Source organism: Bufo bufo, chromosome 2 (assembly GCF_905171765.1).
Source record: "Bufo bufo chromosome 2, aBufBuf1.1, whole genome shotgun sequence".
Lineage (NCBI taxonomy): Eukaryota > Metazoa > Chordata > Amphibia > Anura > Bufonidae > Bufo > Bufo bufo.
The window spans coordinates 214,293,514-214,309,350 of record NC_053390.1 but is presented as its reverse complement, the minus strand read 5'-3'; the positions used below and the strand labels follow the sequence as shown (position 1 = coordinate 214,309,350).

The following is a 15,837-nucleotide window of genomic DNA, read 5'->3' as shown; positions in this document are numbered from 1 at the left end:
CCATCTTACCTGGCATATGTCGCTGCTAGGCTGGTCTTCTATGAATTCATAGCATACATGATAAGTGACTGTAGTTACTGGATAGTCCCCTGAATTCTGCTGTTCTGCGTGTGCACTTGGGTTTGGAATACCTTGTACTTTCCTTATGCGGACATAAAACTTTGCTTTATTCTCCCTGTCTTCTGCAAGACAGAAAAAAAGGTTCATCCCATAAACAATTCATATCATTAGAACAGAAGTGAATCTGGACATAAAATACATTAATATGCAGTTTCATAAGGAAGATATATACAGTACAGACCAAAAGTTTGGACACACCTTCTCATTCAAAGATTTTTCTTTATTTTCATGACTATGAAAATTGTAGATTCACACTGAAGGCATCAAAACTATGAATTAACACATGTGGAATTATATACATAACAAACAAGTGTGAAACAACTGAAAATATGTCATATTCTAGGTTCTTCAAAGTAGCCACCTTTTGCTTTGATTACTGCTTTTCACACTCTTGGCATTCTCTTGATGAGCTTCAAGAGGTAGTCCCCTGAAATGGTTTTCACTTCACAGGTGTGCCCTGTCAGATTTAATAAGTGGGATTTCTTGCCTTATAAATGGGGTTGGGACCATCAGTTGCGTTGAGGAGAAGTCAGGTGGATACACAGCTGATAGTCCTACTGAATAGACTGTTAGAATTTGTATTATGGCAAGAAAAAAGCAGCTAAGTAAAGAAAAACGAGTGGCCATCATTACTTTAAGAAATGAAGGTCAGTCAGTCAGCCGAAAAATTGGGAAAACTTTGAAAGTAAGGGCTATTTGACCATGAAGGAGAGTGATGGGGTGCTGCGCCAGATGACCTGGCCTCCACAGTCACCGGACCTGAACCCAATCGAGATGGTTTGGGGTGAGCTGGACCACAGAGTGAAGGCGAAAGGGCCAACAAGTGCTAAGCATCTCTGGGAACTCCTTCAAGACTGTTGGAAGACCATTTCAGGGGACTACCTCTTAAAGCTCATCAAGAGAATGCCAAGAGTGTGCAAAGCAGTAATCAAAGCAAAAGGTGGCTACTTTGAAGAACCTAGAATATGACATATTTTCAGTTGTTTCACACTTGTTTGTTATGTATATAATTCCACATGTGTTAATTCATAGTTTTGATGCCTACATAGTCATGAAAATAAAGAAAACTCTTTGAAATAACGGAAATGTTGCAGTGTGCAATATGGCTACACTATAGTATAATGGTTTACAAAATCACTAGCAGAAGGACCCGGCTTCGCATGGGTATATTTCATCTATTTTATTTAATGTTTGTGTATGTCATTAAAAGACAGTATCCCCCTTAACAGTGACCTCTACAGCACCCCGCCCCTTAACACTGACCTACATAGCGGACCGTCCCCTTAACTGTGACCTCCACAGTTCCCTGTCCCCTTATCAGTGACCTCCACAGCAGCCCGTCCCTTTAACAGTGACCTCGACATCATCCCGCCCCCTTAACAGTGACCTCCACAGCAGCCTGCCCCTTCATTAGTGACCTCCACAGTACCCCATCTCCTTGACAGTGATTTCCACAATACCCAAAAAGACTGTGTGCTGTAAAAAAATCTAAAAGTGCTTCAACAAAGTATTAGTTTAAGGGTGTGCACACTTATGCAACCATATTATTTAATTTTTATATTTTTTCTTCCCTCTACTTAAAAGATTTCAGTTTGTTTTTAATTTGAGTTGTACAGTTTATAGGTCACATTAAAGGTGGAAAAAGTTCTGAAATGATTTATCTTTGTCTAATTTTTTTACAGCACAGAAACCTGACATTTTAACAGGGGTGTGTAGACTTTTTATATCCACTGTATATTCACTGATTAGAATCATATCAGCATCCTTACCTATTATGGGCAATGACATAGAATTCCCCTTTTTCTTTGTTTGTGCTTAGCTAGTATGGTGTTGGCCCCTCCTTCCTCCGCTCCATTGGCATTAATTTATCTACATATTTGTCTTATCTATCTATTTTTCACTCTCCATTTTTATGATTACTTCAAACAGGGGGCTATGATGAGAAATTATTGATTAACTAATTTTTAGATATGGTGGAGCGCATTTGCGTTCCACCTGTAATCAATGAATGTGTATGGAGTGTTGCTGCGTTCCACCAGTACTGGGGAATGATGACAATTAGTCTTCTTTCGACCTGTGGAGCTCGCTCTACATTCCAGAAGAATCAGGAACGCCTAATTTAGCCTCTGTCCAGCTTGTGGAACACATCTGCGACGAGAGCGCTCAACTCCATTTCCGGGCAAACGCACATGCGTTCCACAGCAGCGTTTTTGTTCATTCTGTGCCAATTATCACATGTATATGGGAATCAATAGCTGCCCCTCTGAGTTATTACTTGTAGGATATCTCCAGTGGGGGCAGACATGATTTAATATATATCTATGACCACTTATCTTATAAGTTTTTCCTGACATACACAGGAAATTGGGGGAGGGTTCCTAGGGGACTTCACCTATTTAAGGCGCCAGATATGAACTCACTGGAGACGCCTTGTATACAATAGCCCACACCTGAGCTTAGGCTTCTCAAATCCCTGACCAGGGGGCCCCATGTTTTGCTGGGTAACGTATAGTGCAGAGGTCAATACCACAGGACAGTCTCTGCTCTGTTTGTTGTTACCCAACATTCCATATTTTTTGTCCCCTAAGGACAGCACCAGTTGTGTGCTGGAGAAACGAAGCGTCAGGACGCTTTGAAATATTTTAGGAACGGTATATATATTTTTTCTGTCTTATCGTTTGGACAAGAACTTATCTGCTTGCAGGGTGCGAAAAGGTACCAGAGAGGGCTTAGACATGGAAAGGTGGGGTCGCCCCTTTCGGGGCGGGTGCTCTGCCTGTAGGAAGGGTGAGTTTTAGGGATATGGTAGAGACAGTAAAGTTTATTGTCCCATAGTCCCAGGACAGGTGTTCCTCAATATCAAGAGATGCAAGTCATCAAACCATGAGTAAGAAGAACACTTTTAGTGCCGCCTTTTGAAAACCTGTTCACTCTCTGTGCATTATTGGATAATCAAGGTGCATCATGATTTTTTTTTGGTTTAACCATGGGCTGAGTTCAGGGCCTCCCAGGGGTATACCCGATGGGTGGAAAGGGGTCTGCCTTAGGGATTTGTCAAGCCATATTTTTAATTTTATTTGCTTTTACCATTTCTTTGACGTCGCTATAATTGCAACATTAAAGGGATTCTGTCACCTCGTTTTAGGTTATAGAGCTGCGGACATGCACGGCTAGATCCCCGCTAGCATGTCCGCAGTATACCTGTCCTATAGGGCTGTGTGCTTTTATTGTGCTTAAAAAATGATTTTAGAGATATGTAAATGAGCCTGGTAAGGTGTATATTGCGGAGATGCTAGCGGCGATCTAGCCGTGCATGTCCGCAGCTCTATAACCTAAAACGAGGTGACAGAATCCCTTTAAACTGATTCTTATTTTTTATTTTTGACACTGGTGAGGAGTCTCACCTTTTGTTCTAATCCTTCCATTTTATGTTTATTCCTGGTTTTTTTTCTCTTGTGAAGTCCTGTCTTACACCATAAAATTCCTGCATCAGTATGATTATCATCCTTATTCATGTTATTGCTGAATACTGTATTCTTGACTTGCTTTTGATATACATCGTTATGTATATGCAGATTTATATAATAAAAATACTCTTTTTAGGCTGGAATTACATTAGACTTTTATGCGTTTTTGTGATCCAAAGCCAGGACTGGATCCAAAAGGAAGTATGAGGTGTCTTCTATCTTTTGTATCCAGTACCTGCTTTGGCAATAAAAACGACATAAAAAACCGACACAAAAAACATCAAAAAACTGTATGAGCGATGTAGAACATATTGGCCATTAAAACCTAATGATTTTTAAATGGACCATACATGTCATTACTTCATTAGTCATAATCTCAACCTTTTCTTTTGTGACAGTCCACTGTACTTATATTTTTCATCCGGGTAATATTAAAATTATCATCCCAGAAACACATAGCTTTGGCAGAGAGTCTATAGTATAGCCTCTATATTGGTAACAAAAGTCAGGGATTTCCTTGCAGCATGAGAATGCGGACAGATTTTTGTAAAGTAGAGATTCTGGATACTAGGTTAAAGAGATCAGTAAGATCATTGTAACTAAGGTCAAGAGAAACCAAATTTGGCCAAAAAAAAAAAATATAAATTCTGTTAAACTGTGACCTAAAGAAAAATGAGTCGGAAAATAGGTGGTGCAAATACCAGAAACCTTCTAGGTGATACACATTTTTGGATGTAGACAATTTAAATATTTTAGGAAACTCTTAGTCCTCATGCACACGGCCGTTGTGCAGCCGTTCCGTGCATTGGGGCCTGCAATTTGCAGTCCCCAATGCACGGGCAACGTCCGTGCGCGGCCGGGACGGATCGAGACCCATTGAACTTGAAAGGGTCCGTGATCCGTCCACACCGCAAAAAAATGTTCCATTTTTTTTCCAGTGCGGAGGCACGGACAGAAACACCACGGAAGCACTCCGTAGTGCTTTCGTGGGGTTCCCGTGCCTCTGTCCGCCACCGCAGTCCGGATTGGGAGCGCATCCGTGATGCGGGGAGCACACGGCTGGTGCCCGCATATTGCGGACCCATACATGGTACACATACATAGTATACATCATTTATTGGAAAAGATTCAGCAAAACTCTCTGCTCTTTCTATGCTTAACCCCTTAATGACCGGGCCATTTTGCACCTTCGTGACCAGGCTTATTTTGAAAATCTGACATGTAACACTTTATGTGGTAATAACTTTGGAACACTTTTACTTATCCAAGCCATTCTGAAATTGTTGCACATTGTACTTCATGACAGTCATAAATTTGAGTCAATATATTTCTCCTTTATTTATAAAAAAAAATCCCAAATTTACCCAAAAATTTGAAAAATTCACTTTTAAAACAGAAAGTGATCCATCATAAAATATTTATTAATTAATATTCTCCATATGTCCACTTTACGTTGGCATGATTTTGTAAATGTCATTTTATTTTTTGGGGACGTTAGAAGGCTTAGAATTTAAGAAGCAATTCTTAAAATTTTTGAGAATTTCCAAAACCCACTTTTTACGGACCAGTTAAGGTCTGAAGTCACTTTGTGGGGCTTACATAGTAGAAACCACCCATGAATGATCCCATTTTGGAAACTACACCCCTCAAGTTACTCAAAACTGATTTTACAAACTTTGTTAACCCTTTAGGTATTCCACAAGAATTAAAGGATAATGGAGATAAAATTTCTAAATTTCACTTTTTTGGCAGATTTTCCATTTTAATCCATTTTTTTCTTTAATCATCGAAGGTTAACAGCCAAATAAAGCTCAATATTTATTACAGTATTTATCATGATTCTGCGGTTTACAGAAACACCTCACATGTGGTGGTAAACTGCTGTATGGGCGCATGGCAGGGCGCAGAAGAAAAGGAGCGCCATATGGATTTTGGAAGGCAGATTTTTCTTGACTGGTTTTTAGACAACATGTCCCATTTGAAGCCCCCCAGATGCACCCTACAGTAGAAACAATCAAAAAGTGACCCCATTTGGAAACTACGGGATATGGTGACAGTTTTGTTGGTACTATTTTGGGGTACATATGATTTTTAATCGCTCTATATTATGTTTTTTGTGAGGCAAGGTAACCAAAGAATGGATGTTTTGGCACCGTTTTTATTTTTTGTTTTTTACAACATTAATCTGACAGGTTAGATCATATGCTATTTTTATAGAGCAGGTTGTTACGGATGCGATGATATCAAATATGTCTACTTTCTATGTTTGTTTCAGTTTTACATAATAAAGCATTTTTGAAAAAAAATGCTTTTGTGTCTCCATTTTCTGAATGCCATATTTTATTTATTTTTCTACCAATCGTCTTGTGCAGGGGCTCGTTTTTTTCAGGAAAAGTTGATGTTTTTATTGGTACCATTTTTGTGTACATATGATTTTTTTATCATTCATTATTACACTTTTTGGGGCAAGGTGAACAAAAATGTTTTTTATTATTTATTTATTTTTACGGCGTTCACCTGAGGGGTTAGGTCATGTTATATTTTTATAGAGCTGGTTGTTACTGACATGGCAATACCTAATATGTATATTTTTTATTATTTATTTAAGTTTTACACAATAATAGCATTTTTGAAACAAAAAAAATTGTGTTTCAGTGTCTTTTTGCAGGATAATATGACGGTTTGATTGGTTCTATTTTGGGAGGCATATGTCTTTTTGATCGCTTGGTGTTGCACCTTTTGTGATGGTAGGTGACAAAATAATGTCTTTTTGGGCACTGTTTTTATTTTATTTTTTACAGTGTTCATCTGAGAGGTTAGGTCATGTGATATTTTTATAGAGCTGGTTGCTTCGGACGCGGTGATACCAAACATGTTTAGGGTATTTTAATTTTTTTATTTTTACCCAATTATAAATGTGTGTATATGGGAAAATATTAGATTTTTTTTAAAACTTTTTTCCCCCCACTATTTTGACTCAGACCCATTTGGTTCTTGAAGATCCAGTGGGTCTGATGGCTCTACAATACACTGCAGTACACTGTATAGTGTACTGCAGTGTATTTTCATTCACAGTATATTTGATGAAGTGAGACAGCCCCTTTAATTATTTTTTTATTTTTTATTTGAAAGTGGCATTAATACCATGGTGTTGTACAGCAAGAGGGGATTACACATACATAATTTAAAAATATAGTAAACAATAAACTATTAGATTGGTACAGAGGGGGAGAGAACCCTGGCCAAAAGAGGTAAGGGTAAAAACTGCTTATTATATTTTATATTAATAAAACCACCCACTTCCCTAAGCATTAAAAAGACATACTTATTATAATGGATCTTTTCCAACAAAAGTATATATCAATCTGCTCAGCTCCTTCAGCACTATAACATACCTGCAGCTCAGATGTTTAGCTTAACAGATTCCCTTTAAGCTTTGATAAATGATTCTCTGTTAAAATATATAAATCTAATTAATGCCAGTTATGATGCCCTGTATACAGTGGCATGCAAAAGTTTTGGCACCCCAGCTCAAACTTAGCTTCTGTGAACAGTTAAGCAAGTTGAAATGATCTCAAAAATGCATAAAGTTAAAGATGAAACACACTTTTCAATATTTTAAGCAATAGCAATGTATTATTTTGGTTTTGTACAATAGAGTAAAAAAAAAAAAAGAAGAAGAAGAACCTCACAAAAGTAATTGAACCCAAGGAGATTTGAGCTCTCAGACTGAACTTTCCGACCTTAAATAGGCTATTAGGGTTAAAGCTTATTCACAATCATCATTAGGAAAGACCAGGTGATTCAAATTTCAAAGCTTAATAAATACCCAGACTCCATGGGTTGTTCTAAGCATCTGCCTAACACTCTGAAAATGAAAATGGTTGAGGTCCACAAAGTAGGAGAAAGCAAAGCCTTTCAGGTTGCCATTTCCTCAGTTTGAAATGTAATTAAGAAATGGCAGTTAACAGGAACAGTGGAGGTCATGAGAAGATCTGGAAGACCAAGAAGCATTTCAGAGACAGTTGCTCATAGGATTGCTAGAAAGGCAAATCAGAACCCCTGCTTGACTGAAAAAGACCTTCAGGAAGGTTTAGCAGACCGTGGAATTCTGGTACATTGTTCTACTGTTCGGGCAACACTTGCACAAATATGGCCTTCATGGAAGAGTTATCAAGAGAAAACATCTCCTGCATCCTCACCACAAAATTCTGCGTCAGAAGTTTGCCAATTAACATCTAAACAAGCCTGATGCATTTTTAAAACAAGTCATGTGGACCAATGAGGTTAAAATAGATATCTTTGGTCACAACGAGCAAAGGTATATTTGGAGAAAAAAAGGGCACAGAATTTAATGAAAAGAACACCTCTCCAACCATTAAAAATGGGGGTGGATCAGTCATGCTTTTGTGGTTGTGTTGCAGCAATGGCACAGGGAACATTTCAGGGTAGAAAGAAGAATGGATTCATTGAAATTCCAGCAACTTCTGGAAGCAAACAACAACACCAAATGTAAAGTAGATGAAGTTGAAAAGCAGATGGCTTTTACAAATGGATAATGATCCTAAACACACCTCAAATCCAAAATGCACAAGCTGAAGTTTTACCACACAGTCCCCTGATCTGAACATCATTGAAAATCTGTGGATTAGACCTCAAAAAGAGGCAGAGCATGCAAGATGCCCAGAAGCTCACAGACTGAAGACTTTTGCAAGGAAGAATGGATCAAAATCCCTCAAACAAGAACTGAAAGACTCTTAGCTGGCTACAAAAGTCATTTACAAGCTGTAATACTAGGGATTGCTACTGGGAACTAACCATGCAGAATATCCAAAGTTTTGCTTCGGGCCCTTTTCCTGTTTTGCTATTTTAAAAATGTAAAAGATGAAAATAAAAAACATTTTTGTGTACAATACAAAAAGGGAATGTGTCATATTTAACTGCATGCCTTTTGGAGATTACTTCATCTTCAACTTGCTTAACTGTTCACAGTAACATTAATTTTAACCAGGGGTGCCCCAGACTTTTGCATGCCACTGTAGATATTAGTGTAAACCTAAATGTATTCCAAATTCATCCATAAACCAAAATATCTTACCAGATGTCTGCAGTCAGGAACATACTCTCTGAAGAGCCATGAATTCTGTTATACGCAAGTCCTAAATGCTGTAACAATGGTGGAGGATTTACACTTACATCCTTTAAGCTTGAAATGTGATTAGAACATAACTCCAATATCTGAAACAAAGAATAACAAAGTATACCTGATAGTTTTTACTGCCATGAAACTGTGATTAGTCATGAAGAAATGGGTAGAGAAAAGACATTGATCAGTATATTCACCTTTAATTTTCTTGGAAGATTTCCAGAGTTCACTGTATTTAATTTATTTACACTTAACACAAGTTCTTCAAGGTTCTGAAATTTAAGTAGCTGTGCATCTACTTCAGTTACCTATGTAAGAGAGAGTGGTAAATACAGATTGTAAACATCAAGATCAATCATCTGAATTAAAGATTTCACCAGTTCGGGATTCGGTCTGAACTTCTCAAAAAGTTCGGATTCAGTCGAACCCAATTTTTTTGTGATTCATTTCGGGAGACAGCGAGACAGCGAGAGAGACAGCGAGAGAGAGAGAGACAGCGAGAGAGAGAGAGAGAGACAGCGAGAGAGACAGCGAGAGACAGCGAGAGAGAGAGAGAGAGAGACAGCGAGAGAGAGAGAGAGAGACAGCGAGAGAGAGAGAGAGACAGCGAGAGAGAGAGAGAGACAGCGAGAGAGACAGCGAGAGAGACAGCGAGAGAGAGAGACACAGCGAGAGAGAGAGAGAGAGAGAGACAGCGAGAGAGAGAGAGAGAGACAGCGAGAGAGAGAGAGAGACAGCGAGAGAGAGAGAGAGACAGCGAGAGAGAGAGAGAGACAGCGAGAGAGAGAGAGAGAGAGAGAGAGAGAGACAGCGAGAGAGAGAGAGACAGCGAGAGAGAGAGACAGCGAGAGAGAGAGACAGCGAGAGAGAGACAGCGAGAGAGAGAGAGAGACAGCGAGAGAGAGAGAGACAGCGAGAGAGAGAGAGAGAGACAGCGAGAGAGAGAGAGAGACAGCGAGAGAGAGAGAGAGCGAGAGAGAGACAGAGCGAGAGAGAGACAGCGAGAGAGAGAGACAGCGAGAGAGAGAGACAGCGAGAGAGAGAGACAGCGAGAGAGAGAGACAGCGAGAGAGAGAGACAGCGAGAGAGAGAGACAGCGAGAGAGAGAGACAGCGAGAGAGAGAGACAGCGAGAGAGAGACAGCGAGAGAGAGACAGCGAGAGAGAGACAGCGAGAGAGAGAGGCAACAGCGAGAGAGAGAACAGCGAGGAGAGAGAGAGCAGCGAGAGAGAGAGAGAGACCAGCGAGAGAGAGAGCGAAAGCGTAGACGAGAGAGAGGACAGCGAGAGAGAGAAGACAGAGCGAGAGAAGGAGAGAGTGAGCACAGCGAAGGAGAGAGAGAGACAGCGAGAGAGAGAGAGACAGCGAGAGAGAGAGAGAACAGAGACAGAGAGAGAGACAGAGGACAGAGAGAGAGACTGGTTCAATAATAAAAATTGTACCCACGGCCAGGTTCCCCCCTAAGGCCTTGCAAATAGAAATGTTGTTTTCTGCTTTTTCTCTGACTAAGGCCTCATGCACACAAACGTATTTTCTTTCCGTGTTCCGTTCCTTTTGTTTGTGGACTGCATGCAAAACCTCATCATTTCAATGGGTCAGCAAAAAAAACAGACGGTACTCCGTGTGCATCTGTTTCGTATGTCTGTTCCACAAAAAAATAGACATGTCCTATTATTGTCTGCATTACGACAAGGATAGTACTGTTCTATTGGGGGGCCAGCTGTTCGTTCTCCAAAACACGGAATGCAAACGGTCGTCTCATCCGTAATTTTTTGCTCCACAACAATACATACGGTCGTGAGCATGAGGCCTAAAGGCTTTCGTCCTGAAAGAACTAGTTGCAGATGTGAGTCTGGCTTAGGTATTTTTCTAGCTTTGTTACATAAGCCTTTTTAAAAGTCAGGAAAGTATCTCTGCCAATCCCCTGTGATAAAAAATAATGCAGTGTTCATTGCTGCTGTGTTTTCCTTACTGTTTATCTACTTACTGTACAGGCAGCAAGTAAGTATAATTATAGCTCTTTGCCGTTTCACTTCAATGGGACAGCTCCTTCCTAGTCACCTGAGGATACATTAATCAGTATAGCAAAGATAGCTAACGCCTTCAGCAATTTTATTCACTGTTTTGTATCAATTTCAGACAAAGACACCTCCAACAGTAACCTTTAACTGAAAAGGAGACAAGAGAATTACAACAGCCTACAAAGCTTACACCTCTCTCAATAAAGCATGCAAGCTAGTTATTTATCTTTTTTTTTTTTTTCTTAGGCCTGAGGAACATGACTTTTTAAACTCGTGCCCAAAATCATGCAGCATGCCACACAAAAAACATGCACTAGGTCATCGGTCTATTGCAGGCCCTCTCAATAAGATAATGCCCCCCCGTTAACCATTCCCAGACCCTCCGGGCAAGGTGGATGAGGAACCTGATAGTCACACACACCCCTCCCTAGAACTCAGGGCGTAGCCTGTAAGGGCGCCACAAATTCCTAGTGATAAAACAAATGTAACACAAAAGAAAAGTGAATACGTGCCAAAATTCCTCATTTTACACAAACCAAAGCTGAGCTAAAAAGAGGTTTGTGCGGTCAAAGTGTGTGAAAGTGAAGTGCATGCAAATGTGCTGTCACTCAGCAGGCTCCCACCCCTAGTGAGTTCAGGCACCCCAGGGTCACCACTTACCTGGGGCACTTCCTGCATCCCAGGCTTTCTAGCACATCTCAGTCCATGGCCTTGATCTGGCAGTCCTTAGTCAACTAGCATATTGCACCAATGGCCAAAGTCATACACCCTAGGGACAACCATTTTGTTCTCTGCTGTACTCAACATCTTAGAGGCCCAGACTAAACCTCCTGGATGGATAAGAACAAATACTACATTTAATCTTAGCCAAAAGGGCAAGCAGCTAGTTCTCTTTCTAGAAGGACAAGAGAACCAGAATGTCTCAAGAGACTTGTCTTACTTGGTTGACTTGCCTTGTGTGGGTACTCTTTGGAGTGCTGTTTATCATTAGGGAGACAAAAAAATAAGCATGAAAATTGTATGCCAGTGACACTAATTTTGGTTTCTAGGAAGGGGCATATGCAAATCACATATTTGCCTGGCATGAGAAAATATTAGCATTGTTTTCTGTTTTGGAAGAAAAGCTAATTTGAATGTTTTCCCAGAAAGCCAAAAAGGTATGGAAATTCGCTTGCCTGATAAAAAAAAAAAAAAAAGAGTGGATATCCTATCTAATGCCAGAAGAATTAAGATATGCGATTTGCGATATACTCTTCCTAAAAACCACGAGTAGTGTTGCTAGGCATACAATACACATGCATATTTTTTGGTATCCCTAATGATAAAAAGCACCCAAAGAGAACCCCACAAGGCCAGTCATATAAGAGACATTCTGGTTCTCTTGTTCTTCTAGAAAGAGAACTAGCTTGTACGTTTCATTGAGAGATGTATTTTGTGGGATGTTGTAATTCTCATGTCTCACTTTCAGTTGAATGTTACTTTGGAGGTCTCTCTGGTTCATATGACGTTGAATCAAAATAGTGAAATAAAATTGCTAAAAGGTGTTGTCTGCTCAGGTGAACAGCAGAACTATAATTATATCTACTTGCTGTTGCACAGCAAGAAAGTAAACAGTAAGAAGAACAAGGCAGCAAAACGAGCACTGCATTATTTTCACACAGCAAATTAGCCGAGATGACTTCCTGCGTTTTAACCATGCTTATGTAGCAAAGCAAGAAAAATAGCTGAGTCAGCCTCACATATTCATGTAGTTCTTTAAGGACAAAATCCCTAATTAGAAAACCTGATAAGAACAGCTTTTCTAGGTTGCGAGGCCTTAGGGGAATCTGCAGGGTGGGTACTATTTCTATATGGAGACCAATTGATATGCGTTATGACCTAATGTAGGCTAGACAATGCTCCTCTGGATTTTGAGTAAAATATATGCAAATTATCAATTTCTAACATCTTCTGGCATCAGACAGGTTTAGGAAAGCTATTTGAATATCTTTCCCAGAAACCCAGAGGGATATCACCTGGACTTACAATACTGCACATATGTACTAGTCTCTCTCTCTCCCTCTCTACAAGCAAAAAAATAAATAAAAAAATTGCCAAACTTTAAATGAAATAAAACTTGTCTAGTTCGCTGATCTCTAATCTGAATGCAGGGTGGGTCATTCAACCAAGACCTGTCGATCACTGTTAACCAGCATCTGGGCTCAACCACTGGGCCATCATAGACAATAGACTTTCTCCTGCACTACCTGTAAACTGGAACTTGAGCACCGACTCACAAACAATAAAGCAGTAAGCCAACCCAATTGGAAATAGATTTTGTTAATATTAGTACTTTTGTTTTCTGCTGCTATAAGTTGAAAACTCATTACCTAGTGGTCAGTGACATTTCTAATTCTGACTAAATAAATTTACTCTTTTCCTTAGTATGCTAGCCTAGGAGGACACCATTGTCTCTTATTAGTCACATCACAATGTAGTGTTCCTGTGAACCTCTCATTCATGAGATCAGTGATATAAAGGTAAACTGTAACCATGAACATGCAGGGCAATCTATGGGCAGCATATGTTATAGAGCGGGAGGAGCTGAGCAGATTGATGTATAGTTTTGTGGAAATAGATTCAGTATAAACTTGTAGTTCATTCATTTAAATTCCTGCTCATTCTGGGCTTTGAAGGTAAGGAGGCGGTCCTATTAGTGACTGACAGATTTTTTTGTATGCACAGTCATAGAAGGAAGGCTGTCAATCACTAATAGGACCAACTCCAAAGTCCAGGATGAGCAGGAATTTAAATGAATAAAATTCCTGTTTTACTGAATTGTTTCCCACAAATCTATTTAACAATATGCTCAGCTCCTCCTGCTTTTGTAACATGCTGCCCTACAGCTCAAACACATGTTCAACGTGACAAGGTGGGTTGAACATCCTGACGTCTCGCAGCCTGAATACTGGAGTCCATACTAGACCCCACATATGAACAGGTGTCAGACTGGGGTGCCTAGGGCCACCAGTAAAATTTATTTGGGGGTCCTTCTTATGGATACAGTCAAATATTACCTGCTCACACAGCAGAAGATGCTACCAGATTGAATATGAGGGTCCCGGCAGCAACTTTGAGAAGGTAGTCATGGGGAGAAGAGGATAATGGTAGCTTTCCTCTATACCTAGATCTCAGCTCTGATCATGTCTATAATAATAATAACTGGGGAGTTTCTTTAATAAACTATCAAGTTTTTTATATAACATAGGCTGGTGGAGGTGCTGCACATTGAATATATGTATGTAGTGCGGGTAAGTCTACTGTGTTATGTGCACTTGTGTAGGGGGGTGGGAGTTAGGGGCCCACCGGGAGATTCCCCTGTACCGCTGTGGGCAGTCCGAGCTGTATATGAACCCACTAGCTTTGAGTTGGAGAATAAATCAGCCCCTATCCTTTGGGTGGGGGAACTTCTCTTACTGTAGCATAAACAGTGACCCAAAATCTCCCAGTTTATCACCTCTGTTCTGTTCACTGCTTCAAATATGGGATCCTACAGAAAATCTTAATCAACATACATAGCTTACTCTTATCTAGAGTGGGTTTATAATAGCATGAGAGTACCTGTAAAGTTTTTCCCTGAATTGATGGATGGTCACTTTTGTGCTAACAATGAGGCCTGTCAACACCAAACCTGTGTTTGATCCATTGAACCACTGTTGAGGGCACAGTGGACAGGTTCTAAACTGTTTAATGGGAATAAAAGCAATGATACCAACATGTATCCTCCTATTTACTCCAATTAGACTTTATACATCTATACATCTTGCTAAGCTACCATTCAATATAAAAAAAAATTCTATGCTAATAGGATAGAATCCAAGTTCTATGAAGTTGGATAGTTTCACCTAAGCAAAAACTAACTGACAGCCTAGAGTCAAAATAAGGAGCCACCATCATACATTCTAGATTACAGTCCGCTACATTTACACCCACCTCTTTATCAACTATCCTGAAGCCGTTTGAAATAAGAATAGATGAACAGATCAGTGATGTTTTCCGGACATTTGACTGCAAGTTCCCTCAAGTGTTGAGCTTCAGAATTGTACTTGTCTTCAGGTTCCCACGGTGAGTTCTGTTGATTCAGAATATCCTGTAAAGTGCCCTGGCTCTCCTCATCTGGGTCACTGTCTTCCCAGTAGGTGTCTGCAGGAATTCTTCTTCCTTTAACCAGATGAGGCTTGTTCTAAGCAGAAATATACATACGGTTAATCTCAACAGTAGGGCACAAGGAAGTAAGATATAAAGTCAAATATAAAACCGCTTCTATAGAACATCCAGCATTTTATTAAGATATATTAACATTGCCTACATAAATGGGGAAGAACGTCACAGCCCCCCAAAAATTATGAAGACATTACAGATAAAGGATGTTTTACCCAGCTTCCAGAACCACAGGGAAAGGACTTCAAGCACAATGCTTCCAGTTGCTGCCTCAGAGCCTCAGACACAGTGATGTGATCCATGATGACATCTCAGTCCAGGGCAGCCACCATTCCTCCACTACTAGAATGGAGAACACGTGTGAGATTCAGGAGAAGCATTCTTCGTTGCCTGGAGACAGCGTTCTGTTGCTGCGTAACCACACAATATCCTGTTTGGCTAGTTTCAAATGCTTCCTTGTATTCTTGGCTTTCTTGTAGTTACACGATCTTGACAGCATGGATCTGCAGAGTTTATATGATGTGAAAGGAGGAAAAAGTCCACAACACTTTATTTGTAGAAAATTACAAAAAAGGCATCGGGTACACAGGTTAAGAAATTGCTTACACATTTCGCAAATGTACTTACTCATAGCTAAATTACACAGTGGAACATAAAGAGGGGAATTTATCAGGAGGGGAAAATTTGAAGTCAGTTTTCCTTGAGTCTGCGTTGGAGTACTTTGTGCCACATTTAGCAAATGTCTCATGTGGTTTGATAAATTTGTCTCATCCTGAAACCTAAGGCCTCTTTCACACGGGCGTCGTGTATGAGGGCCGGATAGGATGCGGGTGTGTCGCAGGAAAATGAACGATTTTTCAGCTCGAGTGCAAAGCGTTTTAAT

The 15,837-nt window shown here is 40.0% G+C and overlaps 1 protein-coding gene across 1 annotated transcript in view; it reads right to left on the bottom strand.

Moving 5' to 3' along the window:
• Positions 1-15,398, bottom strand: part of LRRC43 (leucine rich repeat containing 43) — a 44,198-nt gene extending 28,800 nt beyond the window's left edge. Inside the window, 11 exon segments of the mRNA XM_040419661.1 lie at positions 10-182; positions 1,384-1,405; positions 2,648-2,726; positions 3,969-4,015; positions 4,017-4,080; positions 4,082-4,234; positions 8,686-8,825; positions 8,931-9,041; positions 14,727-14,744; positions 14,746-14,976; positions 15,170-15,398. Of these exon segments, the coding sequence (XP_040275595.1) occupies positions 10-182; positions 1,384-1,405; positions 2,648-2,726; positions 3,969-4,015; positions 4,017-4,080; positions 4,082-4,234; positions 8,686-8,825; positions 8,931-9,041; positions 14,727-14,744; positions 14,746-14,976; positions 15,170-15,256 (1,125 nt within the window). The 5' untranslated portion in view covers positions 15,257-15,398.
• Between the last annotated feature and the right edge of the window lie 439 nt (positions 15,399-15,837).